General features: G+C 38.8%; 1 protein-coding gene across 5 annotated transcripts in view; it reads left to right on the top strand.

Annotated features, from left to right (window-relative positions):
- The window catches only part of NTRK2 (neurotrophic receptor tyrosine kinase 2), a 288,034-nt gene that overhangs the window by 108,712 nt on the left and 151,657 nt on the right, over positions 1 to 27,665 (top strand). The window contains exon 12 of one of the 5 annotated variants that reach the window (XM_050945746.1): positions 8,435 to 8,801. The exons of the other annotated variants lie outside the window; for them this stretch is intronic. Coding sequence (XP_050801703.1) covers positions 8,435 to 8,472 — 38 coding nt within the window. The 3' untranslated portion in view covers positions 8,473 to 8,801. Of the gene's footprint in view, positions 1 to 8,434; positions 8,802 to 27,665 lie in introns of those variants that run through there. 5 annotated transcript variants of the gene reach the window in all.

Genomic DNA, 27,665 nt, shown 5'->3' with positions numbered 1-27,665 from the left:
AGTTGCTTATGTGTCTTCTTTCTTCCCTGTGCCTGAATTATAAATTGTGCAAAACCTGCCCACTGTCTAGCTCTGAGAGCAAGTGGTCTGAACTGCAGGTTTTTAATGTCCTTGACTCTCAGTAGAAATCTGAACAAGCGCAACATCAGCAGCAGTACTGTAAAAGGGAATGTCTATTGGACATGGCACTGGAAGATATGTGAGTAATGGCTCTTGGGAAACGCACTATATTCTCCTTAAGAATGCTGAGCATGCTTTATTTCCCTTCTGCACACTGCCTAGAAAAGGAACACACCTTTCAAGGTGTCAATGTAAGGGTATAGAATAAAAGACTCTTTCTAACATATGAAGCCTCTGTAAACGACATTTAGATATTTAGTGTTCATACCAGGGAGGGCAGGGCACCATTAACCCTACCTACTTTTCACTCTCAGATCTGCTGAGTAAATGGGTCAGATTTTACTACCTTTTGCTTCTAATTCATTTTATATTGAGATCAGCTTTATAGGGTGCTTTTATTAAATACATATAATTTTGTTTGACCCCCCACCCTTGCTAGTTTTATGAACTTGTGAATCAATGACCCAAACTATTAAATAGATTGAATGCTGCCTACAACAGTAATGTTAATGGCTCCAATTTTATTAAGAGCATTTGCAAATCTCACAGGTGGCAGTGTCTCTGAAATGATAAACTGCATGTCCATCTCTAGTGAGCATAAACTCAAGCAGTAGAAGAAATACTAGTAGTTATGGGAAGGAAACATTTTAAGTTTGGCAATGTTTTGGTGAATTACAGGGGAAAGATATAATTTGTCATTTAAATTTGACCCTAATTAGCCCTCAGTCTTATTACCTATGATACTGTAGTGTTATACCATGTTGTCTTCAGAGGCAGAGTAAACCTCTTGATTTCTATTCTCAGTTATACCACTTACTTTATGTTGGACCATATTGAGCAAGTCAGTTAATGGCTCTCTGCCTTGGTTTGCTCAGAAGTAAAGTGAATATAATCATTAGAAATGGGCTGGACTCTCACAATTTGAACCCCAGTGCAGCTTCCCACCCTCTATGATTCAAGGAGGGTTCAGATCAGGGGTTTTGGTTCAGCCCAGGGATGGGGACTAATGTGAAATTCAGATCCAGTTTTGTGTTCCAAGCCTCTAGAATGTTTGGTTTAGTTCTGAGGGTTTAGTTTGGCCCCTGTCTCACAGGCTGTTGTGAGAATTAACATTTGCATCCTTTGGTAAAAGCAGTACATGTTGCAAGTGTAAAGTATTATAAGTGTTCTTAATAATATGAGTGTGAAATCATCACTGGACTTAGAGTATCCTGAGAGAGAAACATTGCTAAAGGTAGTGCTTTTTTTAAAAAATGGTGCTGGTAATGGGGAGGAAATTGGCACTATTGTATTTGGAATTTAAAACACTTGTGTTTGAGCTGGCATATTTATTGAAACACAAAGCCACCCTGAAGGTAATAAAATTAATGACAAAGGCTCAAAGTCCAGCAGTTTAGGGATTCAAAGGCACATTTATCAAAACCGTAATGTGAATAAAAAGTAGGACTATGAGAGATCATGTTTTTGGATTTGTCAAATACTGAATTCTAATTTATAAAACTCAGGAGAATGCAATTGCCAATCTGGTTGCACACTCAGGGACCTGGTTTTTAAAATAGTGATTGGCCTTTGTACATCTTATTTGTATATGAAAATAGCACAATGGCATGCCTAAATTGGATATTTGCTGCCTAAAATATATGTGAAAATTAGGGGCATAACTGGGAAATCAGGCCCTCAATGATTTGGACACAAAAGTATCAGCTTTATTCCATCAGTGCTTGAAGAGCTGAATTAACAATAACAGTATAATAATACTTTATTTTTACTGTATAGGAGGCTCCTCAAACATAAGGTAAAAGTGCTTTGTGAAAGGTAGGTCAGCATTATTCTACACAATTTATGGAGATGGAAAATGAGGCACAGAAAGGCTAGGTGGTTGCTTGAGTAATGTCTCTCAGAGCTAAGTGACAATCAAGAACAGAACCCAGATCTCTTGACTGCTGGTGCTCAATTGACTGGATCATAGTTGCCCCCCACTACCTAGTTGTGCTTTATCAACTGAGGGCATGATTTTAAAAATACCCAGTATTGGCCTAATTAGGTGCTTTTAACAATGACACCTTGAAAGCACAATATGCAGCATGCTTTTTTACTGCACTCTCTTTGGGTATGTCTACACAGCAAAAAAAAAACCATGGCTGGCCCGTGCCAACTGACTTGGGCTTGTGGGGCTCGGGCTGAGCGGCTCTTTCATTTCTGTGTGGACTTGTGGGCTCAGTCTAGAGCCTGGGCACTGAGACCGTCTGAGGTGGGAGGATCCCAGCCTGAACCTGGAAGTCTACACAGCAGTGAAACAGCCCCACAGCCCAAGCCCAGTGAGCCCAAGTCAGCTGGCACAGGCCAGCTGCAAACGTCTAGTTGCTGTGTAAACATACTCTCTGAGAGTACTTAACTTAGGAGACATGAATTTGAATATTATATCGCATATGAGAACATCATAATAGCTACACTGGGTTGGACCAGTGATCTTTCTAGCCCAGTGTTCCGTCTGCCAACTAGAGTGACCAGACAACAAGTGTGAAAAATCGGGACAGGGAACGGTGGGTAATAGGAGCTATATAAAAAAAAGACCCAAAACTCGGGACCGTCCCTATGAAATCGGGACATCTGGTCACCCTACTTCCAACAGTGACAGGTGCCAGATGCTTCAGAGGGAATGAACAGAACAGGACAATTATTGAGTGATCCATCCCTGTCATGCATTCCAGTGCGTGCCTTGCAGTTTGAAGGTTAGGGACACCCAGATCATGAGCTTGCATCCCTTGCCATCTTGGCTAATAGTCAGTGAGGAACCTATTCTCCATGAACTTATCTACTTCTTTTTCGAAGCCAGTTTTACTTTTTGCCTTTACGACATCTCCCTGGCAATGAGTTCCAAAGGTTGACTGTGCATTGTGTGAAGAAGTATTTCCATATGTTTGTTTTAAACCACTGCCTATTAATTTCATGGGGTGACCCCTGGTTCTTGTGTTACGTGAAGGGGTAAATAACACTTACTTATTCACTTGCTCCACATCATTCATGATTTTATAGACCTCTATCATATCCTTTTTTTGTCATCTCTTTTCTAAGTTAAACAGTTCCAGTCTTCTTAACCCTTCCTCAGATGAAAAGTGTTCCATACCCCTAATCATTTTTGTTGCCTTTCTCTATACCTTTTCCAGTATATCTTTTTTCAGATGGGGTATCCAGAGCTATGCTCAGTATTCAATATGTGGGCATACCATGGTTTTATATAGTGGTGTTATGATATTTTCTGTCATCTTATCTGTCCATTTCCTAATGGTTCTTAAGGATTGCCACTGCACATTGAGCATATTTTTTCAGAGAACTATTCACAATGACCTCAAGATCTCTTTCATGAGTGGTAGCAGCTAATTTACACCCCATCATTTTATATGTATAGTTGGGATCATATTTTCTTTGCATAATTACTTTGCATTTATCAACACTGAATTTCATCTGCCAATTTGTTGCCCAGTCACCCATAATTATGAGATCCCTTTGTAACTGCTTTGCAGTCAGCTTTGGACTTAACTATCTTGAGTAATTTGGATCATCTGTAAACTTTGTCACCTCACTATTTATCCCTTTTTCAGGATCATTTGCGAATCATTGAATAGCACTGGTCCCAGGACAGATCCTTGGGGGACTCTGCTATTTACCTCTCTCCACTGTGAAAACTGACAGTTTATTCCTACCCTTTGTTCCCTATCTTTTAACCAGTTACTGATCCATGAGAGGACCTTCCCTCTTATCTCATAACAGCTTATTTTGCTTAAAGGACTTTGTTGAAGGACCTTATTGAAGGCTTTCTGAAAGTCCAAGTATATTTTATCCAATGGATCATCCTTGTCCACATACTTGTTGACACCCGCAAAGAATTCACATAGATTGATGAAGCAAGATTTCCCTTTTCCAAAGGCTTATTGAATCTTCCTGACCATATTGTGTTCACCTATGTGTCTGATAATTCTGTTCTTCACTATCGTTTCAACCAATTTTCCTAATACTGAAGTTAGGCTTACTGGCCTGTAATTGCCCAGATCACGTCTGAATCCTTTTTTTAAAGACTGGCATTACATTAGTTATCCAGCAGTCATCTGGTACTGAGGCTGATTTAAGCAATAGGTTACATACCACAGTTAGTAGTTCTGCAATTTCGTACTTGAATTTCTTCAGAACTCTTGGGTGAATACTATCTGGTCCTGGTGGCTTATTACTGTTTAATGTATCAGTTTGTTTCAAAGCCTTCTCTATGTACTGGTTAATGTTTGTTAAAGAACATTAATCTGACCACTGTATTTATGAAAGTCCTTTATATCAGGAACTAATATTGGAACAAAAGTATTACCATGTTCCATTTTAAGAACACTGGACTTTCTGTATCGTCTGGGAATAAACTGCATATGTGATCTGAATAGATGTCCTCAGCGTTACAAAAACACTGAGAGAGTACAGTGTTGAGCAGAGTGACTAAGAAGGAAACCACAGTTTAGTCCTGTAGATAAGCTAGCCACAGCTTCGAGTGATCTGACAGACACAAAGATAGCTACCTTTCTGCAACAGTCTTAAAAATGGGTGACTGATATTTGATCAAGGTCTTCTTTCTGTATCAGTTGCTGGATAACGGCCCCTCTTCCTCCGCTTTTATTTTGAGCTGTCCGGTATTAGCTCTGTAGTATATATTTTCTACTGCAAGTTTCTGAATGGCAGCTTATGCAACAGCAAGGATTGTTTTGAACTAGTCTTAAACCTGGGACCCAGTATTCTGCCAGCTCTTCCAGTGAATGTCAGCTGTTTGCCTAAACCTTCTTAACTGGCTCTCTTTGAAATCTGAGAAACCCAATCAAAGACTTGGTAGATAGGATGTGACACAACATCTCCTAACTACCACATTGCATAATGTTTTTAAAGTACTATCTTGATGACTCTGAATAACTTGACAGTCAGAGGACTGGTGAACAAATTGTCCGTGCCTAATCAATTTTTTTTTATTTCAGTGGAAACCAAATTTTACTTAAAAGTTTCCATTCAGTGTCTGCAATCTTTACATCACAACTCTTTTATTTTTTTCATGTTCTATTTCACCTCCGTCACTCTACCAGTGATACCAGCCTCACCACTTCCTTTATTTCCTTGTCTCCTTCTGTCTTTGTGCCATCTGCTGTGTCACACCATTTGCCTAGATTGCCTTCCTTGTTTCAGTGAATCAGGACCCCCATCTTCTTGTCCTTGAACCATATTCTTAAAATTCTTCCCGTGAGCATCCTATGAATAATCCATGACAATGTAACACCATCACCTTTATCTGGGGAAAAATATTCCAAGTTATCACCGTGGGCATGTGACTGAGGTTGTCTGATCTTTGTCTGTCAGACCCAATCTTGTAAGTGAATCAATATGCTCAAACTCTTGTGCCCCTGAGGAGCAACATTGACATCAATGGGAATTCATGAAGGCATAATAGACTGGCCATTTGAATCCGATTGCAAGACTGAGGCCTTAGGTCTTAGGTTAACTTTGTGCACTGTGAGTAGTCCATTGCCTTCAGGGGGATTATCCCAGTGCTTAAAATTAAGCATTTGCATAAATTTTTGTAGAATCAGGACCTTATAATATACACTTCTCAGGTCAGGGCCATTGCTCTGGTTCTACTTTTCAAACTGATGTATGTCTGCTGACTTCACAGGACTTACTCCTTATTCACACTGGAATAACTAAAAGGAGAAGCAGGCCCCAGGTCTATTTGTGTATAGTACAGTGCCAAGCACTTATTTGCTCTTAACAATAATAATAATAATTGTATTGCTGAATGAAAACTAGGAATGAAATTGTCTCTCAATCATTTTCATTGCCCAACATGACTGAATTGCAAAAGGTAAGCAACAAGTTTGAGGCTGGAAAAGAAAACTTTGAAATTCTTTCATGGATAATAATCAACGTTGGTGTTAGTAATGTGTGATGAGTGTGTGTGTGTATGTATGTATGTATATAATTTGAAATGAAACTTTCGATTTAACAATGAAAAAGCCCGTACAGATGCTCTGAGTGTCCTAGCAATAAACTTCCAAGAACGATGATGATCATCCAGCAACATTAAATACTAATATACAGGTTAACTCTCACAAACAGCAGCATTTAAAAATAAAGCAAATGGAGATAATGATTTACCACAGAACAATTGCAGTGATTTTAATATACAGTGTAGTGGTATTAATGTGCAATTATATTTCTTTGAATTCTGCATTATGGAGTTCTTCATGGACCTGCAGCATGGCCTGAATACAGTAATTTAATTTAAGATCCTTTATCTATTTGAAAGGGGGAAAACAGGAGAATTATCAGAATTAAAATTATCTAAAGTGTAATAAAAGCACTGAGTCCAACAATAACATAGTATTCTTTAGGAGGAGGTAAGATATTCATCACTACATTACCTTATGTAACTAATCCTCTCAACAGCAATGTAGCCTGAAGCCTTCCTCTCACAACAGTTAAAAACAGTGCCTGTGCAGAAACTGGGCAGCTCAGAAGTGATACACACTTGTACTGAAATTATATTTTTCATGTGGATTAGCCAAGTCTCTCTCTCTTTGTTTTTGTTGGCTTATGCTAAATCCCATAGATTGTTACAGCGAAAAGGAATTTTGCACACACCCTATTGAAAACGTGAAGTAGCGCACCCATAGCCAGCATGTTTGGCTTCCTTGTGTGCTATTACCTACACTCAAATAGAAAATATTATTATCTCCTAAAGATTTAAATTAGCAAGAAAAGAATTGTAAATGAATTAGTCACTTTTACTTACTTTCTAACAGTCAAATTCAACTCCTATTGGAGTCCATAGCAAAATTCTCATTAACTTACATCGGACCAGGATTTGGCTCTAAATCTTTGGTTCTTTGGAGTGATCTGATGTCTAGATAAGATTTGCTCTCTTCACAAAATTGTGAATTTACTGAGACAAGATCTCTTAAAAAAGACCTATTGATTAAATGTATATTTGCAGGAATACAGTGCTTGTATATCCAATTCTCATATAATTTTCTTGGTTTTTTTTTTAGCGTCATTAGAACAAACAATGGTGACAATAAAAAGTGATGTATATAATAACATAACTGCAGTCAGACAACAACAGCCTGTGTAAAATGATGCTGTGCTAGGAAGTATTTATGATTTAGAATTAGGTGCATGGATTTAATCCCAATCCCAAACTGGTTTTCCTGAAGGCTCTCAGCCATAGACAACCATCATTAAGATTCACATATTGGGCTTGATGGTAGATTGAGGGAAAAATTGATCTGATTTAAAAAAAAGTTCAGTTTTTCTTTAGTCATTGATGTAGTGCCTGTTGATTTTTAGAGGTACTTAATTCTTTATGAAAAAAATGGTAACTTTCTCCTCGGTTATAATTTTCTCTTTCATAACAAAGTAAATCAAAGATGGTCAGGACACTGAGGGCTTGATCCAGTGCATAGCTGGTGTAGAGTGTTGTGCGTATCAACACAAGGTAAAGAGTAGTGTTTATATGGGAACCTGATGCTGCATTAATAAGAACACTGTGTGATGGCCTAATTTCTTTAGCTAAGCAGCCAGAACAGAGCAAAAAGAGAGAGAGGGGATGCATGCAGATGATCACCCTTAAGACCAGGATTCCTCAGAAACTTCCATGTTCTACCGACATCTACTCCTTGTTTGGCAGCGGATCTGACTAAGGTTCTTCTGCTCAGTATAGAGGACTAACCCTAGCATTTGTCATTACTTGTTCACATTTATAGTCTCTGTCCTTAAATACTGTTGAGTCAATACATGATGCTATACTGCAGATAGCCTCAGACACTTAGCATATCAGCATTGATAGGCATTTAAAACTTGATAGAAATGTTGTGGTGCTACTTCTGATACTGTTCTTTTTAGGACTAGAATATACTGCTGGGAGGATACCCATATAAATAAAGCATAATTATGCCTATAAAAATATGCCCACACTCATAGTTTTGTATCTACTAGTTATATTGTATTGCATCTTATTGTGAATGTTCTTTGTGTTCAGCGTAAAACAGTATGCATTGAAATATTTGATTTTTAATTAAATAATGAAAACCATGCCCATAAAACACAGCAAATATGCATTTTCCATAAACCATGCACAGTTTTTATTTAACATTTATTTTGTACTTTTGAAATGCATTTCATGTGTATTTGTCTTCTTCTTTATCTAGTGTTCATCTGTGTTTATTTCCTTGTGTTAATTTTTCCTTGAATTTTGTAAAGCATGATTTCTCATATTTTATTTTGTTTCTTTTAGGTTTTGTTTTGTTTCATAAGATCCCACTGGATGGGTAAATGAAATAAGGAAAAAAAATGAGAGAGGGGCTGTTGAGCTTGTTTGTTGAAGCTGCACGCTAGGGAGTGGACATTGTTCTTGTCCTGTGAATTGCCACATCCTTTGGACTTCTCTTTTAGACATGGGTTGTGTTTGGAGGATTCTAGACGTACACACAGCTCATTAGTTGTTTTGGAGACATCAGGGCAAAATCAGCCCTCAGGCTCCTGTAAAACTCAAGAAAGCCCAGAAATAAGCTATCAGATTCTTTTTTATTATCCTGGTTTTATTGTGGCTTCAAAATGACATTTAAATGAAATTTGGTTACATTGTTTTCTCTGTCAAATAGTTTTTCTGTTTGAACTTAACTGGAAAGATGTTGGTTTTTAGAAATAATATTTATTAAAGGTGAATTGCAAAGTTTTTTAATTTAAAAAATGAAAAAATCAGATCTTTAAGGCCCAGATTTTACAAACACTTTTGCATGTGCTTATCTTTAAACTTGTAAGTAGTCGCATTGAATTCAGTGGGATTGTTGATCTACTTAAAGTGAATTGGGGTCTAAAATCCTAAAGCAGTAAACACGTAGGTCTGATCCTGTAATCCTTATTTCTGTGAGTGGTCCCTTTGGCTTTATTGGGAAGATTCTGGTGAGCAAGAATGACATGAGTTAGGGTTTCAGGATCAGGCCTTAGTGCATGTAAGTTGATTCAGCAAAGCACGTCAGCAAGTACATAAGCGCATCCTTGTTCAGAATATCACTTAACTATGTGCTTAACTTTAGGCATGTGTTTGTGTCCTTTGCTGGACTGGGATGGTTTGAGCTGGAGATTAAAATGCAGATGCAAAAATAACACCTTTTGGTGTCAGTCCTGCAAACCAAATATACACAGATCATGTGCATAAGCATTTTCAGGATCAGGGCCTAGGCTTGAAACATAATTTTTGAAAGCCATTTCCTTTTCAAATACCTGCCAAATCCTGAGTTCAGTACTTGAGCTTTCCTATTCAGAAGGTGACATCAGGGTAAGAAAGAAGAAAAAAATCAATGAAAAATGTTTTTGAAATTAAAAAAATGAGTTAAGAGGATTCCCAGAAAGAGGGGCTAAGATGAACCTCTATAGAAATAAATGATTGTAAAGATTGGGTGTTTCCTTTTCTACACACCAAATGTGTGGGTTTTGAATGAATGAACAGTCACTTTGAATTCCTCATAGTCTGTTAGAAGTTGAGGACATGCTATATGCCATTTATGGTTTCTCTAGATAATAAATGTTGTTGTTTGATTATTTATTTTAACATATGACATTTGGGGAGAAAAAAGAAGGGCTTCAGATTACTTTGTTTATTTGGATTTGCTTTTCTTTCTCTTTCCCTTTTCCGTTCACCCCATTTTTAATTTCTACTCTCTGTATTGTTTGTTGTTTGCTGTACTCTTTTCAGTGTCTAGCTTTCATCTATTTTACAATATTCTGTATTGTATCATTTGTTTTTACTTGTTTCTTTCCATATCTTCCCTTTGTTCTTTCTTTTCTTCATTGTGTATGATCCTTCCTTCACCTTTAAGTCTCTTTCCCAATCTCGTCCTCTTTCTCAGCCCAACTCTTTGACTGTCTTCTTACATTCCTTCCAATCTTTCGCACCCATCATTCATTCTTCCCTAGGCATCCACCCTGAAGGAGTCTGCCTCTGAGTCTGGGAACATAGCTCCATTTGTACTCATCTTGTCCCAAATAAGGAATTATTTCTTTCCCCTCTTCACTGATATGAGAAGTGGAGTTGCTGAGGTGTTTCCTTTCCTTCCCACAAGCCAAAAGGCTCCCAGTGAGGTGTCTTCTCCTGCTGCTCACCAGTGTAATGGATGGAGGTGGAGTTGGAATTCAGTGTATGTTGAAATTCCACATCTTAGGTCAACCTACCCATGCTTTCCTTGAGCAGCAGCATTTGGGGGAGGGCAACAATTAGGGCTGTTCTTCACAGTCGGTCAGTTGGAGTGATATCAGCTCAACCTTTCTTTTGTTCCTGGAAATAAAATCAGAAAACATCGGCCTTCTCTTTTCCAAATGCATGAGGAAGTACTCTTTCAAATCAGATGTTTTGCAGATACCTATTCTCTTCTACCCTAGTGATCCTTTTAACTCATTTTTTAACTGACTTTTGCACTGACATGTTGTTTGCCCATGCATCTCCAACCTTATTTAAATTGCTTCTGATGTCACTGGGCCTGATTCTAATCTCTCAGACACTTGGGTAAATCAGGGGTAACTGAACTGAAGTTAATGGAATTACAAAAGGATGTGGTTTGCTGGACCAAATTCCAATCTCAATTACAATCATGAAAATTAATTGTGTTACAGTTTAAGTTAGTCTATGTTTACTTCTGTGTAAATGAGATCAGGATCTGACCCTTTCTGTTTTGGCCAGGAAAAGTCTAAATGCCAAACTCAGAATTTGGCAGCTAAGTTAAGGAAAAGATGTTTTTGAAATATTTTTGGTTTGGAAATTTAGTACGTTCTGTTAATGATTTAGGATCTTACTTGACACCTGTTGTGATTTATTTTGTAACACTTTGCAATTCAACTTTAAGGAACAATAATAGGTTTGAATTTCAAATAGGTCTATGAGTACTGACATAATATTTTGGATTCTATGTAACGAAGACATTAACAAATCATAACTGATTTACGCACCATGGATAGATATATATCTATAGATATAGATATATATCTAGCAATCAATCACTGTAAGATATCCTTATTGCGTATTTTGTACTATATCTTTTACATTAGCCACTAAATGCACTGTTACTTAATACAGATATTCACAGAGCCTTATGGATTACAGCAGGTGATTAGTTACTATTTTTTTTTAACAGTGACAATGTTTAAATAATGGAACTAGGCTACCTGTTGCTAAAGTATTTTCTTTCCATTATGTGAACAGATTAGTCTCTTAAAGCTAAAGGGAGCTGAACTTTAAGCAGGGAGATTGCAATACACCCTAAATTGGTATTTTTCAGCTTGATTGTAAATGACATTGCCTGTCACTTTAGAGATTCTAATCTGCCCAGATGGTGTGGGTTTACAAAGGGCTCACCTAATTACAGAATTCCCGACTCATTTAAATAAAGTGAGATTCAGACCAAGAATCAGGCAGGAGCCATTAAAATGGTAAAAGTCACTGAACATCCAGCATGTGATACTAAAAAGCTTTTATGTTATTTCACTAAGCAATAAAAAGTTCATGAAGCCTTTAAAGGGCAAGTTTAGAAGTTTGCCAGACCTGAAAGGAAATCAAAAATATATTTGTATTATTACACTAAAAGGGGTTGGTTTATGCTGTAATTTGTTTTAAAATGAGGATTAGTAGATGAAACAGATAAGAGCATTAAAAGGCCATATGGTGAAATCCTTCTGTTGGTGAGCAATTACTCACACAAATAGCTCAAGTGACTTCAGTGGGAGTACTGCTCACCAGTGTAAACAAGGGATTGCACAATCAGGTACTTCTAATAAATAAAGGTCTACTCCTGCTCCCACAGAAGTGAATGGGAATTTCGTGATAGGAGCACATCCCCATCATGGAAGGAAACGTCTCTAGGAAACCTATGAACCACATTTTAGCTAGAAACCATTCCACTTAATATATTTCCTGTATTTATTATTTCTAATTTGTTGTGGTTATTTGACCAGAATCTGGTCCTCTCTCCTGCCACAAATGGCCCCTAAAAACATTTCCCCAAGGATTACAAGGCTTTTTATGGGCACCTTCAGTTACAGGTATTGGGATGCAGTTTCTTTTGATTCTGATCCTAACATAAAGGTCCAGTGTTTAAAGGATCTTCCATGCAGCTGTCAGTTTTGTGCCTGCATTTAACTGCTGGCATGAATGCCAACATTTGGACATCTAACTCTGGTTTTCTGATGCAGTGAGGTAGAGATCCAAAAGCTAGGAATTTAAGGCCTATAAATTGGAAGTGATTAAACAAAACCTCAGTTCTGACATCTTTTTCATTGAAGTTCTTTTGTTGCATCTTTAATATTTGAGGTCATAGCAATCCTCTTCTGCAGATGTAGTGTTGGACAACCACAACTGATGTCCATGTTCATATCAGAGAATACTCAAAACCTTATCTGAAGTAGAGGTGAATTACTTCTTGGTTTGGGGGCTGAAACAAAGCATTGGGGGAAAAAAACAATTTCAGGCTGAACAAACTGTTTAATTCAATCTGAAACAAAATGTTTTGTTTCTAATTTTTTTTTACTCTTTTTGTTTTGTAAATACATGTATCTCAATTTATAAAAGGTGTTTCAAAATGAAAAGTTGAAACATTTCATTTTAAAAATATTGACAAAACTTTTTGGAAAATATTTTCAATTATTTTTTGGCCAAAACTATTTGTCGAATTTAACTCAAATGTGTGACTAGTTTGGGTTAAACTGGATTTTTGACAAATAATTATTTGTCTGAAAAATCCCACCCAACTCTAATCTGAAGCTTGTTCCAGTTTTTTGAGACTGCTTGATTCCCTCCTTCCCTACAACCCTCAAAGACTTCTCTGACTTCTCCCTGTCCTTTCAAGTCTTCGGTAGCCCCCGACTGTCCTTCCCTGTCATTCTCCAGAAAGCCCCATCTTCATCTTTCTTGCCCTCTGCCAGGTCCCTTTGCCTGGGTGTGCACACATTCTGAAGAGTTAGTCCCAGAGCCCAGTAGCCATGAACGCCTTTCTGGAGGGCTTTGGCACACTGTGGGGGTAGGTGCCCGCAAGTACAATGTATGCCCTAAATTGTGCAAGGTTTAGAATTAGTAGCAGCAGAAAGAGTTCTTGAATAGTTGGGCACATAATGTGATTTTTCAAAATGGAAAGTGGTCTGTTGCAGGGAGGCAACATTGTAGGGAACGTGGAGAACACTGGTGTTATGTATGTCGTTACTTTGCTTCCACAAAAATATCCGGAACAAAACTTTCAAAAGTGGCCTCTGTCTCTGCTAGCACTTTAATACCCATAACCATTCTCTGCTCTGCAAACACAAATGGATTAGTTAGGTGGAAATAAGATGTTTGACTCTCTGTTTACTTACATAAGTGCTATTTTTAGGCCCATCTGTAGAGGATTAATTGAGGCCACTTTGCAGCTCTCCCCATAAGAATTTAAGGCTGAAGTAATAACGGTAGTGGTGGGAATTAAAATGCACAACTAGAAACAGAACTAATTGCTTCTGTATTGTACAAAATAATTACAGTTGCATTAACAAGAACACGTCCTCAGCTGGTGTAAATGTGTGTTGCTCCATTGATTTTAATGGAATTAAATCTGACCCACTGAGTTCAGTGCAGAAAATGTATAGATCATTGCTTAAAGGTGCAGAGTCTCAGGGGGATTAGGGTTGATTGAAGAAGTCAGTCCTGAGTGTCAGCATTCTGATAACAGAAGGGGCTAGATGTAGTCTTAACTCCAGATAAAATTTTAAAATGAAAATGAAGGCAAGAGTCTAGAGTTGCTACCATTTTCTTACATTTTATCTCATATCCTGTTGCTAGGATTTAATTTAATCATAGAATAAACTGAACGGTGCTCACATCTGAACAAAAAAGCTGAGTTACTTTAGAGTTCAGACGTGCTGAAAAATATAGAAGTACAAGAACTGCTGTGTAGGATTTCACATGTGCATATGGTGTGGGAGTTGCATGTACTGAACTATTGGTGGAAAGTGGGTGAAATCCTGGCCCTATTGAGGTCAACTGAAGTTTCCCATTGACTTAAGTAGGGCTAGGATTTCACCCTCTGAGTTTGTCTGATTGTGCACTCACTTAAACCAGTTTTGTACTATTGTATTGCCATTGATTTCGCTGGATTTACTGCTGATTTACACCAATGTGAGAGCAGAATCAGGCCCTCATGTCACAAATTAAGCATGAGAATAGAGGTTTAAGTAAATTTGAAACTTCTCTCTCTGCTATTCAGAACCTTACACTGTTAGTCTTTCAAAAAACTTTTAGTTTCAGTATAGAAAACATAACCTCTCTGTATCCAAAGTCTGTTTTCTCATGTATCAAGGGAAATAATGCTCCAAATGATTATCAGCAATGAGGCGTCCTAACATACCTTTTAAAAATACATTTGCTGTAATCCATCAACATGTTGTGAATCTTAGATTTTCCACTTCAAACATATGTTTAAAGCTGATTTTATATTTCTTGTAAATAATTGACAATCATTGTTTTTATTTCAAATACTATATTAATAATGTGGACAGACTACATAAATGTACTTGCTGGACTTATTTTTAACAGGCCAATAAAGTTTTATAATTCATTTTTTGTGTGTCTTGTACTTTCTATAAATACTTAGCATGCACTTGGTATTTTACCAGTAATGTACAGTGTTTTATTGGAAAACATGTAATTCTATAGGGTATGTGCTCCGTTATCACATGGTACCAGATGTTATAAATCAGTACAGCCTATGGATGTGTTTGTTTATTTGTGAATGATGGATTTAGCACAATGACCCAGAAATCCTTGTGACACATTCTTGTAGAATCATAGAATATCAGGGTGGGAAGGGACCTCAGGAGGTCATCTAGTCCAACCCCCTGCTCAAAGCAGGACCAATCCCCAGATGGATTTTTGCCCCAGATCCCTAAATGACCCCCTCAAGGATTGAACTCACAACCCTGGGTTTAACAGGCCAATGCTCAAACCACTGAGCTATCCCTCCCCCTGATGTAGGGGGAGTCCTGTTTAAAATTAAAAAAAAGAAGAGTTGAGGGACTAGATTTACAAATATGGCTTACAAAATGTGTGTGCATATCATTTGTGAACACAAACACTTGTGTAGTCAGATCAGGTAATTGCACATTGGCCTTGATCCTGCAAGAGAATGCTTTAGTTGGGCTTTGCATAGGCAGAGTGGTCTACCCAAATAGATCCCATTTCTGTATGAGTTTACAGGATCAGAGCTTATGTGCTTTATATTGACACAGCTGGTGTGTTCTATTTTGGAGACTCCATAGATAATATGGTCCTTTAAAATAGAGGTATAGAATGTTGACTACTTGGGTGCTGGGAGAAACCAAGCTGAATTTTTTTTTTATAACTTTGGAGGAAAAATCGATAATGTGGTTTGAAGATTTGAATGCCAATGTTTCACTGAGCAACTATCTGGGTTTCCTGAAAGACCTATAGAGGTAGAAAAAACAAGTTAAGAATGTTGAAACAATTATGTCGTAACTCAAGCCCAAGTTTTGCTCTTTTTGCATAGGCATATCATATTTTCCCCTGGATTTCATTGCTGTAGTTGGAATTTGGCAGATTCAGATTTTACATGATAAATTGCTGTTCATGTTTGTGAAATATACAGTCCCATATTTCACTTCTGGAAGGACTGTAGATCCCTGAACATTTTACCAAATCAGCTTAATATGGCCATGGGGAATGACTAATTTTTCTTAAAGTTGGCATGGTGACTATGTCAAATAGCATATTTTACACAGATGCTTTCTCAGTACTCATGTAAAATGTGCTATTGGAGACAATGTAATGGAGCTTCATCATCCAAAAGAAAAGAGCCTGATGAAAAGCCCATTTATTTATTTTAAAAGGCTTTATATATAACTATCTACTATTGTAATTCAAAGGGATATTGTCCATATTAGTTTAGGTCCAAAATATACAGTGGCTTTTTTTTATATAAAAGGGGGTATCAGAGGGGTAATAAAATGTAATATGTATAGAAATGTTTTAATAAGTAAAAATGAGTGAAAAGTGTTTAGGGTTTTGCCATGCAATATTTTGCTGCAGGGCTGGTCCCAAACACAATGGAATTGTGTCATCTAGGGAGAAGAATGAAAAAGTGAAACAGACAAGAAAAAAGTGAAACTGATCATTTACACTGCCCAAGATGAGTGAAGAAAGTAAACAGGATAAGTAGTAAAAAGAGATTTAAACTTTTTCAGTTATTTAAAGTTTAATAATCCAAGATGGCGGTAAAAAGACAAGCAATGATTCCTTTTAAATATATATAAATTATATCTTAACAGTTATTTCTTTAAAAAAGGTTCTTATAAAGAAAAATTGTAAGAGAGGGGATTAGACACAAGCATAAACTGCACACATTTAAAAATTTTACCAGTACATGTTATATGTATCATTGCTTTGATAGTGCCGTTTAATTTCTTCATTTTGAACATAGTGCAAGAATAAAATGTCAAGTTGACAGATTTTTTTGATTTAATTCCCTATTTTTTAATATAGGGAAGGAATGAAATATCACTGCCCATGTACAGTAACTGATGCTTTATTCCTACATTGTGTTAATAATCACAAGGATTAATAGTCTATAGCTAAAATACACACAGAGCAAATCTTGCAGTTCTGAGTTTGGCAGTATTTCATTTCATAGGACTACAGAATTGGGCCCAAAAAGTCAAAAAATTCTAATCTTAGATGTTCGGATTATTCTGATGAAAGCCCTTTTGAGGCAAACATTTGTTAATTGTTAAAGTAAATAAAATATACAGAAATTGCTAATGCAAATGTATTGGAACTGGGGTGCTGAAGCCGAGAAAACAGTTTGGAGTTATGATAGTAAAAAAATTAGTTTTGCTTAAGGTTTACCATCCAAACTTTTAGCATCCACATTGTCAGAGAAACTCTTTAATGACAAGGAGATGGAATATTGATGATGTGCATAAACAAATAGAGAGTAGAGTGTTTACAAATTGTAATCCATCCCAAAATATAAAGCTGCATTTAAAAATCCTATAAGGACTGCAAGAAATGGATAAAGACTTTGCTTCCTAAACTTCACAAAATACCTCAACAAACAAACAAAAAACAATGAAAAGCATATTTGAAACAGGAGAGGAAATGATTTTGCATTAGATTTAATGACTGATCGCAAGTTGATGCTGCCTTTGATACAAATAACTTGCTGTGTTACCTGCAAAGTAACTGCATAAAATTAACTTGCTTCTTAAGCCGGTACCTCCCCTGTAACCCACTACTCTACCTTATTTTGGTGATTCAGACCTTGTTCTCCAGTGATTTCATTGTGCCTGCATGCTTCATGATGGTAAACTTTACATACAATTCCAGTAATAAGGAACAACTTTAATCAGTACAGTCTTAGATAAAACCTCAGATATTGTGCATTGCAGTAATGCAACCTCAAAATGGATAAGTTTGGCAAGATCTATCTCTGGAAGAAAAGGTCACATCAGCTATCTCCATTCTTTTTTGCCAAATGAAGACAATACAAATCACTCATGGGAATTGCTTTTGTCTGTGCATCCAGAAGCAGCAGAGGATTCAGTATTATGCCTAAGTTGTGACCCTGAGTAACCAAAAAGCAGGCATACCCTTCTCTCAAGGGAGCGGATAAAATTTCCAGTATTTGTTCTGATGAAATGGAAATGTAGAGATAAGTATCATGATCCACACCTCAGGCCATATTTTCTCACTGACTCTCCTAATAGCCCATATTAAATATAAAGGATGAAAGAATAGAAATCTGTGAAACTCCTTGGGGACAGATGAGCAATTTCTCAGAAATACTCTGGAATGACTCAAGAAAGTAAGGAGTATAACTCCGTTCAAGAGGAGCTCCATCTACCCCTGCAAAGGTTAGCAGATTTATTAATACCGCCTCATTCTCCAGAGCACTGAGGCCAATGACAGATCTGTATGAATCAGCATGGAGACTTCATCCATTTCCGAGAGGAGGTCAGAACCCCTTGCTTACTTCAACTCTTCCTGCCCTTCTTCAGTAGCTAACAGAGTGAGTCATATCTGCACTTCCCTATAGGATTATGCCTTGCCAATATGCAGAGGAATGAGAGGGAGATTCACTCAGGTTCTCTTATACTAAACACCTAGCAACTGCTGAGAAAATTCCATGGAGAACACATACACATACATACTATGTTCTGTTCACACCTATATATTTTTATAAACACAAAATGTAAATTAGACTGAATTAATGGTTCTGAACTTCAAACCAGTTCATGTTGCCTGAAGTACAAGAGATAAAATAGAAACATGAAGGGAAAACTCTTAATTCTATTCTCTGATGGTCTGCACATATTGGCTTGTAACTGGGTATATCAACTGAGGACCAGTCCCCAGTGAAATCAGTGGAAGACTTCCATTGACTGCTGTGGGCTTTTGGACATGATTTCTCAATGTATTGAAAGATTTTCCAGTCAGGTGCACTATATATGAAGAGAAATCCCATTCTATGGGCCTAATTTCTCTCTTGGTTATATCTTTTGTTAAACCAGAAGTAACTTCACTGCAATCTATGGTGTTACATCTGTGATATAATTTAGAGGTGCAGTACTTGGATTATGCACTCCTTTGGGGCAGGGACAATCTTTTTGCTCTGTGTTTTTTACAGGGCCTAGCAAATGAGATCCTGGTCTGTGACTGAGGCTCTTCACGCTAGTGCCATACAAATAATGAATAATACATCAGTGCAACCAACAGGACAATCAGACCTGTGTCGACTAAATTAGTAAATTTGTCAGTCCTCGCTCTTTTTCTAACAGCCAGCCCTAAACTGAAAAAAATGTGAATGGCTGATCAGTGATCTCTACCTTGTATTTTGGAGGGAGGTAGAGGAGGATTTTCCTTTTTTTTCTTCTCTAATTTTTAATATGTTGGTCATAAGAAAAGTGAAGAAACCTACCAAGAAATGCAGACATCACTGATTAAAGGTCCTTTTGTGTAAAAGAATACTAATGAAAATCAGGTAAGTTCACATAGCTCTGCAGTAAGTTCCTAGATCATTTCCTGTATAGAATAACTTGGCAATCATTTACTATATATTTCTTGAAGTGGAATATTCTCAGGCCAGTCTTCTTCTTGTGTACTAATGCAGTCATTGCTTCTCATATCAGCATGAGTTCCCCTTCGAAAGTTCCTATAGCCTCTTTGCAGGCAAAGAGTTCTCAATCATTTTATTAGGATGGCATAAAAGTCAAATGTTTCTTTCTCTCGAGAGAAATGTTCATGCGTAATTGTATTTTTTCCCTTTGATGGGATCCCAACTTTCCATCCCTTATCTTCACATGTTGGTATGAATAAATCTGTATTCTTGCCATAAAAATGTAATGCTTTGAAATCATGGCTGAATTATTGCTTTGTATCAGGACTATGTATCCTTTTAACTTGAAGATGTTGAAATCAGCTCTCCCAGGAGACCCCATTTCCAAATATAGTGATTTTGGGTGATGTGTGGTTTAGAGATCTATAACTTTTCACCTCTGGCTTACTGATCTGAATTCCATCCAGGATGGAAGTGACTGAAGCTCCTAGATATCTGATGGCTCTTTGCTAGCCTGTCTGATATTGTTTGGGTCATCAGTGATCTCACATGGACAGGTGTTCATTCCAGAAAAAGGCATCTTGTTGAGAGTCTGGCCAGAGAGGTCAGGGATTGTATAGACATGGAGACTGAATTATCCTGTCATCCCTCTAACTACTAATGGTTTGAATGCCTCAGGGAGAGGTACTGTAGGAAGCTAGGTTGCATAAGAGAAGCTCAGAAAAACTTGTAAAACTTTTCCTTTTTGGGACACATGGGTCTGTCTGTGGCATGATTTCAAGAAAAATTAGGCTTCTGTAAGGCATATTTGCTCAATTGAGGTTTTAAATATAATTTTGCCCCATGATATCCACAGTAAGGAACACCCTATGCATGTTGCAGGCCCTTTTGCAAAGAGTCTGGTCAGATCCCTGTCTGGCTTATTTAGTGACCTCAGTGCCATGGCTCAGTCTCCTGGCTGTGTCAAGCAACATTTCATAAAATAAACCAATGGAATTTATTGGTCTATGTTTTTGTCATCAGAGTTATTGACACAAAAGGATTGTGTCTGCCTGTGTGGTCCTGACTGCAGTCTGATCCTTGTCCGGCTCACTAAGAGCATGCCTATGCTGCAGTGAAGCACTTGTGGCTGGCCTGCATCAGCTGATTTGGTATCATAACCTTAGTCCCAGATTTGGACCTTAGCGTCCAAAATATGGGGGTTAGCATGAAAACCTCCAAGCTTAGTTACCAGCTTGGACCTGGTACCTGCTGCCACCACCCAAAAAATTAGAGTGTTTTGGGGCACTCTGGTCCCCCTGAAAAACCTTCCCTGGGACCCCAAGACCCAAATCCCTTGAGTCTCACAACAAAGGGAAATAATCCCTTTTTCCCTTCCCCCCTCCAGGTGCTCCTGGAGAGATACACAGACACAAGCTCTGTGAAACTACACAGAGAGACTCCCCCTCTCTGTTCCCAATCCTGGAAACAAAAAGTACTTTCCTATTCCCCCAGAGGGAATGCAAAATCAGGCTAGCAATCCAACACACAGATCTCCCCTTGATTTCTTCCTCCCACCAATTCCCTGGTGAGTACAGACTCAATTTCCCTGAAGTAAAGAAAAACTTCAACAGGTCTTAAAAGAAAGCTTTATATAAAAAGAAAGAAAAATACATACAAATGTTCTCTCTGTATTAAGATGATACAATGCAGGGTCAATTGCTTAAAAGAATATTGAATAAACAGCCTTATTCAAAAAGAATACAAATCAAAGCACTCCAGCACTTATATTCATGCAAATACCAAAGAAAAGAAACCATATAACTTACTATCTGATCTCTTTGTCCTTACACTTAGAAACAGAAGACTAGAAAGTAGAAACTGCTTCTCCAAAGCTCAGAGAAAGCAGGCAGGCAGACAAAAGACTCAGACACACAATTCCCTCCACCCAAAGTTGAAAAAATCCGGTTTCCTGATTGGTCCTCTGGTCAGGTGCTTCAGGTGAAAGAGACATTAACCCTTAGCTATCTGTTTATGACACATGCCTATGCTGCAGTGAAGCACTTGTGGCTGGCCTGCATCAGCTGATTTAGGTTCATGGGTTTGGGCTGTGGGGATGCAAAATTGCAGTGTAGACATATGGGCTTGGGCTAGACCCTGGAGACCCCGTTATGGGAGAGGATCCCAGAGCCTGGGCTCCATCCCAAGCCTAAGCATCTATGCTGCAATTTTATAGCCCCGTACCCCGAGCCCTGCTAGCCTGAATCAGCTGATGTGGGCCTGCTGTGGGTGTTTTATTGCAGTGTAGATGTACCCTTAATTTCCTCTGCCTCCAGGCTTTGGTGAGGGATGTCTGTGCAGTATCAGCGAGTGTCCCCTCCTGAATAAAATATATCCACTTTCACTTACTGATCTGAAATTTTGTCACATCACCTTTTACACAGAGCAGTTGTACATGCAGCCGCACAGCCTGAGTCTCCACTTCCTTGCACTTTGTCATCATTTACACCTGTGCTAAGTGACTGTAAAATTGAACACAAAGGGGATGCTATTAATTTTAAATTGAAGTTTGTGTTTCATTCAGACTGGAAATAAAGTGTAAATGCTAAGAGTGGTTAGCCTTTGGAACAATTTATCAAGATACGTGGTGGATTTGCTATTACTGACAATTTTTTAAGTCAAGATTGGATATTTTTCTAAAAGATCTGTTCCAGGAATTATTTTGGGAAAGTTCTGTGGCCTGTGTTATGCACGAGATCAGACTAAATGGTCACAAGGGTACTTTCTGGCCTTGAATCTGTTAATCTATTTTTGCAGTGTTCACTCAATACTAGTCAAAACCTTTACAACGTTATATTTTAATTTTAATTTTAATTTAATTTTAGTTTGATTTTTTTGCTGCATAAAAAATCATTTAGAGAATTTTTCCAGTTCATTTGTAAAATAGTGATTTATGTACATTTTAAAATGTGTTTATTAAATTAAAGGACCTAGTCAACCAGTTCCTTTCTGGGCTGTTAGATGATGAGTTTATTGATTATTACTATGCAAGTTAATGTGGTTAAGACAAATACTGTTTTTAATACATATTATGAAAAACTATTACTGGATATGAACAGTAATTAATTTTCTTACAATAATTGCTGTTTCAGAAAAAGCCAAAATGGCATAACTTGCAACATAAAATATCAAAAATTTGCTTCAATCCTATTCTTGAAATGAAGTTTTGCTTTATTTATAGGAACATAAAGTAGCATCTGAAATGGGTTCTGTTTTGCTATCCTCCTAAAAATGTTGATAGATCTGTTAACCTCTCTATCTTCATTCTCCTATATGACAATTTTCAGCCCAGGAGTGAATTTTTGCAACCAATTTGCGAACTTCTGGAAAAATTCTTGAGCCAGATCTTCAGCTGGTGTAAACTGACATAGCTCCATTGACTTTAGTCAGGTTGCAGAAATCTAGAGAAGTTGAGAATATGGCCCCTGGTATGTGAAGAGTTTTGTGGCAGGGCTCCCGTGGTCTAAATCTGACCCCTGCTTCCCGTAGAAAACTTACAGGAAGGGAAAACCATCCACGAATTAGCACTTGTGGAGTTCTTGATGCATTCTTGGAAACAATGCAGGATTAGTGACAGCATGGAATGGTGCAGTGGGAGCAACCTCCAAAACCTAGAGTACGTGAGGAGTCATGGGGAATGCAGTGTTACCACCCTTTAGAACCTGGCACATCCCCAGGGATAATTGGCTCCTCTTTGTTAGTTGCTGGATTCCATTCCCTCAGGAAGGAGCCTAAAGAAGCCTTGATGCTATTGCTGCTTCCTGCCAGACCACCACCACCTCCTCAGTCTGTGTGTGCAGGCTCAGAGCCTTATTTAAAACTTTCTGAAGGAGCATATGCCCAGGCATGCTCCCAGCACTGCAGAGGCATGGGTTTCAGAGAGGGTGCAGCATGTTGCATGGTCTCTATTTAACCTCCATCTTTCTGGTGTCGTGAGTTTCATTTTCACCCCTCTTCACTCATTCTGTTCCCGTGTGCCTTGGAGTGGAGAGGTGAGTAGAACCTAATTGACCTGAGGGCACAACATGCCTGAGAATTCACAGACAAGTGAAAAACACCCCCCCAAGTAAAGGCCTGTTCTACAGTCCCTGCATGTGAATAACGCCCACTGGAGCCCATGGCAACTGTGTGAATGAAAGAGCAGTGAAGGATAGATGACACAGATTATACATCACTGGTGCTATGCGCCAAGTCATGTAGTCTTTAATCCCCACTCTGGCAAAACTCCCAATGAAGTGGATGGAAGTGTTGCCTGGGCATGAAGAAAGTAGGAATTTCAGGTTTTAATCCTATAGTAATGTCTCAGCAAGAAAGAAGGATGGATTTTATAGATTTTTCAGTTAAACATTATGTAGACGTGAAACTGATGCTATTTATAACGGTGATACAAAATATCTGTAATTACCTTTTTGTCATTGTATCTTGGGAATAGTATAGATCCATTATTTTAACCCATTTCTAATGTAATTAATGTACAATCATATATTTGAGATGTTCCCTTTCCATGGCAGAACTGACCAGCACAACAACATAAAACTTCATTTACGTATGGAGGTGGGGATGTGATCGTTGGCTGGAGGAGACACAGTTGCACTAGCTTTCATCAAGCTATCATGCAGAAACAGTAGTGTAGCTGTGGTACCACGGGCAGCAGCTCAGACTAGCCACCCAAGTATGTACCCACAGGGTCCAGGAGGGTTTGTACTTGGGTCTGCTAGTCTTTCCTGCCACTGCCCATGGTGCCATGGCTATGCTACTGTTGTTAGTGCTCTAGCTCACTGACAGCTAGTAGGAGTATGTCTTCTCAAGCTGGGAATCACCCCCCACAGATCCAGTCATGCACATACACAGTATTCGCATTTCCATGTGAATTTGGTCTATTTGATGAATCTGTTTCTAAGTAGCAGCAGTGATCAGACCTTTGATAGAAGAGGCAGTGATAGAATACTTTAATAGATACAATTCCATTAATGGATATTACATATATTTAATATTTATATTGCATCAGCACAAGAGGCCTCACTCAGGATCATGACCTATTGTGCTAGGTGCTGTGCAAGATGACAGGAAGAGTTGGTCTTGCCCCAAAGAGCTTACAATCTAAGAAGCAACTTGAGAGAGACAGAGAAGAGGAGGGATGCTGGACGAAGTTGGGGAGAAGTTGATATTGGCAGTTGATCAGGGAGGGAGCTGTGCAGCTGTTTAGAAAGAAAGAGGACATTTTCAGAGCAGAGAGAATCAAGTGGGAGAAGTTGGCATAGCCATGGGACTCTTGCCAAAGGCATTGAGCAGCATGGGAGTAATTGTAAAAGTATTTCACAAAACATTTTGAGAAACAAAAAATTGTTCCATTTTGAGCCCTGTAAAATGGAAACAATGACATTCCAAAATGTTTCAGGAAATTCTTTCTGTTTTCTGACCAGATCTAGTTAAAAATCAGAGGCCATTGGAATCTTGACGATGGTACGGCTGCCATCATACTGGTACATCTGGGGCAGCTGGCTGTAGCACTAGTGAGATTTTTTGGAAGTGAGGAGATATGTGGGTCTCAGCGGAGCTGAAAGATGGTGTTCTTGGGGAGCAGTTGGCTCCAAACAGCAACAGCGAGGGTGAAGTAGATAACGATTATGGCTTGACCCTTTGAACTTATCATGCAGTGTTTTGGCTCACAGCACTGGCCCAGCCCATGGAAATAGGCTGAAGTTAAGTGAAAATGAAGGGACAAAGCAAATGCTACTTATGCTCTCAAATCAGCTGGAATAATTTTCAGATCTGCATTTGCAGAGCATTTTCAGGGTGTGATGACTCCACTGTAAGTGAGCACTGTGCTTGTGGAAACAAGAAATATGACTCTTTGAGCCAATCCCACTTTTTTTATCCTGGGGCATATAAGGTGGAATACTTGCCCAAACATTGTAGACCAAAAAACATTACAATTCTTTTTTTAAACAGAGACCAAAAATATCTATGGCGGCATGATCTAAATGTCATACTGAAGCAGGTGTTATTTATTTTTCTGTTCAGTTTCTTCCAAAATCACAGCAGCACCAGCTGCTGGTGTGAGTTTTGAGTATTGGAGGGTAATGATGATACAGGTTACCCGCAGGACGATGGAGAAGTGATTCTCATGGCTATCTTGTGGCTCTCTGCAACCATTCAGGATTTCTGTACACAAAAAAAGTTTTCAGAATTGAGGTTGTTGCAGACTGACAAAAATTTCTATGCAGGGAACTCATCACTGGTATAGAAAAGAAATCTATAACTTCTGAGTATTCTAGGGCTGACACTTGTACAGGAAGCCACTGAAATGGCTACTGCAACAGACACAGGAACCAGTTTCACGGCTGCTAAGTAATTTAACATAAACTAGGACAAAATAATATCATTTATTGCTGCTTTATCTCTTTTAGTGGGGAGGCATTTAATAAATCATGTGCTCATTGTAAATAATGCTAATATGAACTGGTTTATTAGTATGGCTTAATTTGTGACATTTGATACGAGACCTCCAGCACACTCAGGTTTCATCAGAAATCTTAAATAAAATAAGCACACACAACTATGAACTAATGAGGTCTCCAGTGCTGTGTAATACATGTTATTTACATTAAAAGAATCAGGCTCCAGTCATTAGTGACTTTGCTTATGCTGGCCTTCGTAGCCTCTGGAAACGGGGGTGCTGATTCTCCTCTCTCTTCACCAGAGCATACCAGTAGTGGCTCTGTTGGACTTAGTGCAAGTACATCTGTGAACAGGGGCGGCTCCAGGCACTAGCACTCAAGCGTGTGCCTGGGGCGGCAAGCCACGGGGAACGCTCTGCCGGTCGCCGTGAGGGCGGCAGGCAGGTTGCCTTCGGCGGCGTGCCTGTGGAGGGTCTGCTGGTCCTGCAGCTTCAGCGGACCTCCCGAAGGCTGCCGCCAAATCCGCGAGACCGGGGACCACCCACAGGCAAGCCGCCGAAGGCAGCCTGCTGATGTGCTTGGGGCGGCAAAATATCTAGAGCTGCCCTGTCTGTGAATAACTATTGGAAGTGATAGGAAAATCAGGTTGGAGTGTGCTAACTTGACCACACTCCAGTGGTCTCTGTCTCAGTATAAAATATAAAATAACTAAAGGTAGCTACTCTTTGTTAGGTCTTTTAAAGAAAAATCTGAGGGTAAATCTGACATCTATTATTTTAGTTGCTGATTTCAGAAAACAGTTTAGAAAGCCTGCTTATAAGTGGCTGGGGAGCTAGCAAACAGGAACAGCTAATGAGGGTTTTGCAAGGGAATTTAGAGATGGAGTGGGAGAGCCAGATACATCTAATAAACATTATCTAAACTTAGGCCAAAACTCCTTATCCCACCCCAAGAAAAACAAACAAACCACACATAAAGAACAAACAAACAAAAAACTCTGCAAGAGTGAAAATATTGGTGGCAGAATTCCAGCAGCAGAGTGGGTCTTTCCAGTTGATTGCACTGAGTGCAGCATGAGTGATTATCTGCCTTGTGCTCAGGTGGCATAAGTGTGTGTTCAATGCACGCAGCTCATGGCCCTCAGAAACTGAGTATGGGCTCTTGAGACCAGGATGGCTGAACTGAAGGAGCTAAAGGAGACAGAGAGGTACATAGACAAGACTTTCTGGGACACAATAGAGCAATCCCAACCCCAGAATGACAGCCTCTATGCTGTTGAGTCTCAAGAAGGAGAACATCAAGCTGGAGCTGAGGGACCCATAGTTGGGACCCTCCTTCCAGGTTATGTCACAGTCTCACCCTGTCACACTGAGGATACCCCTGTGCGGGAGAGAACACCAATTACTGGGAAGAGACATAATAGTAATAGGGGATTTGATTATTAAAATATAGGCAGTTGGGTTTATGATGATCGGATGAACCGCATGGTGAATCGTCTGCTGGATGTGAAGGTTGTGGACCTCTCAAGACATCTAGACAGACTTATGTGCAATGCTGAGGAGGATGTGGTAGTCATCATACATGTAGGTACCAGTGACATAAGGAAAGGTAGGAGAGATGTCTGGAGGCTAGGACAGAGATTAAAGTCCAGAATTCTCTGAACTGCTTCCAGTTCCATGCACACGACCAGTTAGTAGGCAGAAATTCAGGGTCTCAATGCATGGATGAGATGATGGTGTGAAAAGGAGGGATTTAGGTTTATTAGGAACTGGGGAACCTTTTGGGAAAGGAAGAGCCTGTTCAGGAAGGATGAGCTCCACCTAAACCAAAATAGAACCAGATTTCTGGCACGTAAAATTAAAAAGGTCGTAGAGGGGTTTTTAGACTAAAGGCTGGGGGAACAGGTGTGGAGGAGCACATGGTTCAGACAGACACGTCCGTTAGG

This window comes from Gopherus flavomarginatus, chromosome 3, assembly GCF_025201925.1.
Source record: "Gopherus flavomarginatus isolate rGopFla2 chromosome 3, rGopFla2.mat.asm, whole genome shotgun sequence".
NCBI lineage: Eukaryota > Metazoa > Chordata > Testudines > Testudinidae > Gopherus > Gopherus flavomarginatus.
The sequence above is the reverse complement of the archived record's forward strand: the minus strand, read 5'-3'. Positions and strand labels throughout refer to the sequence as shown.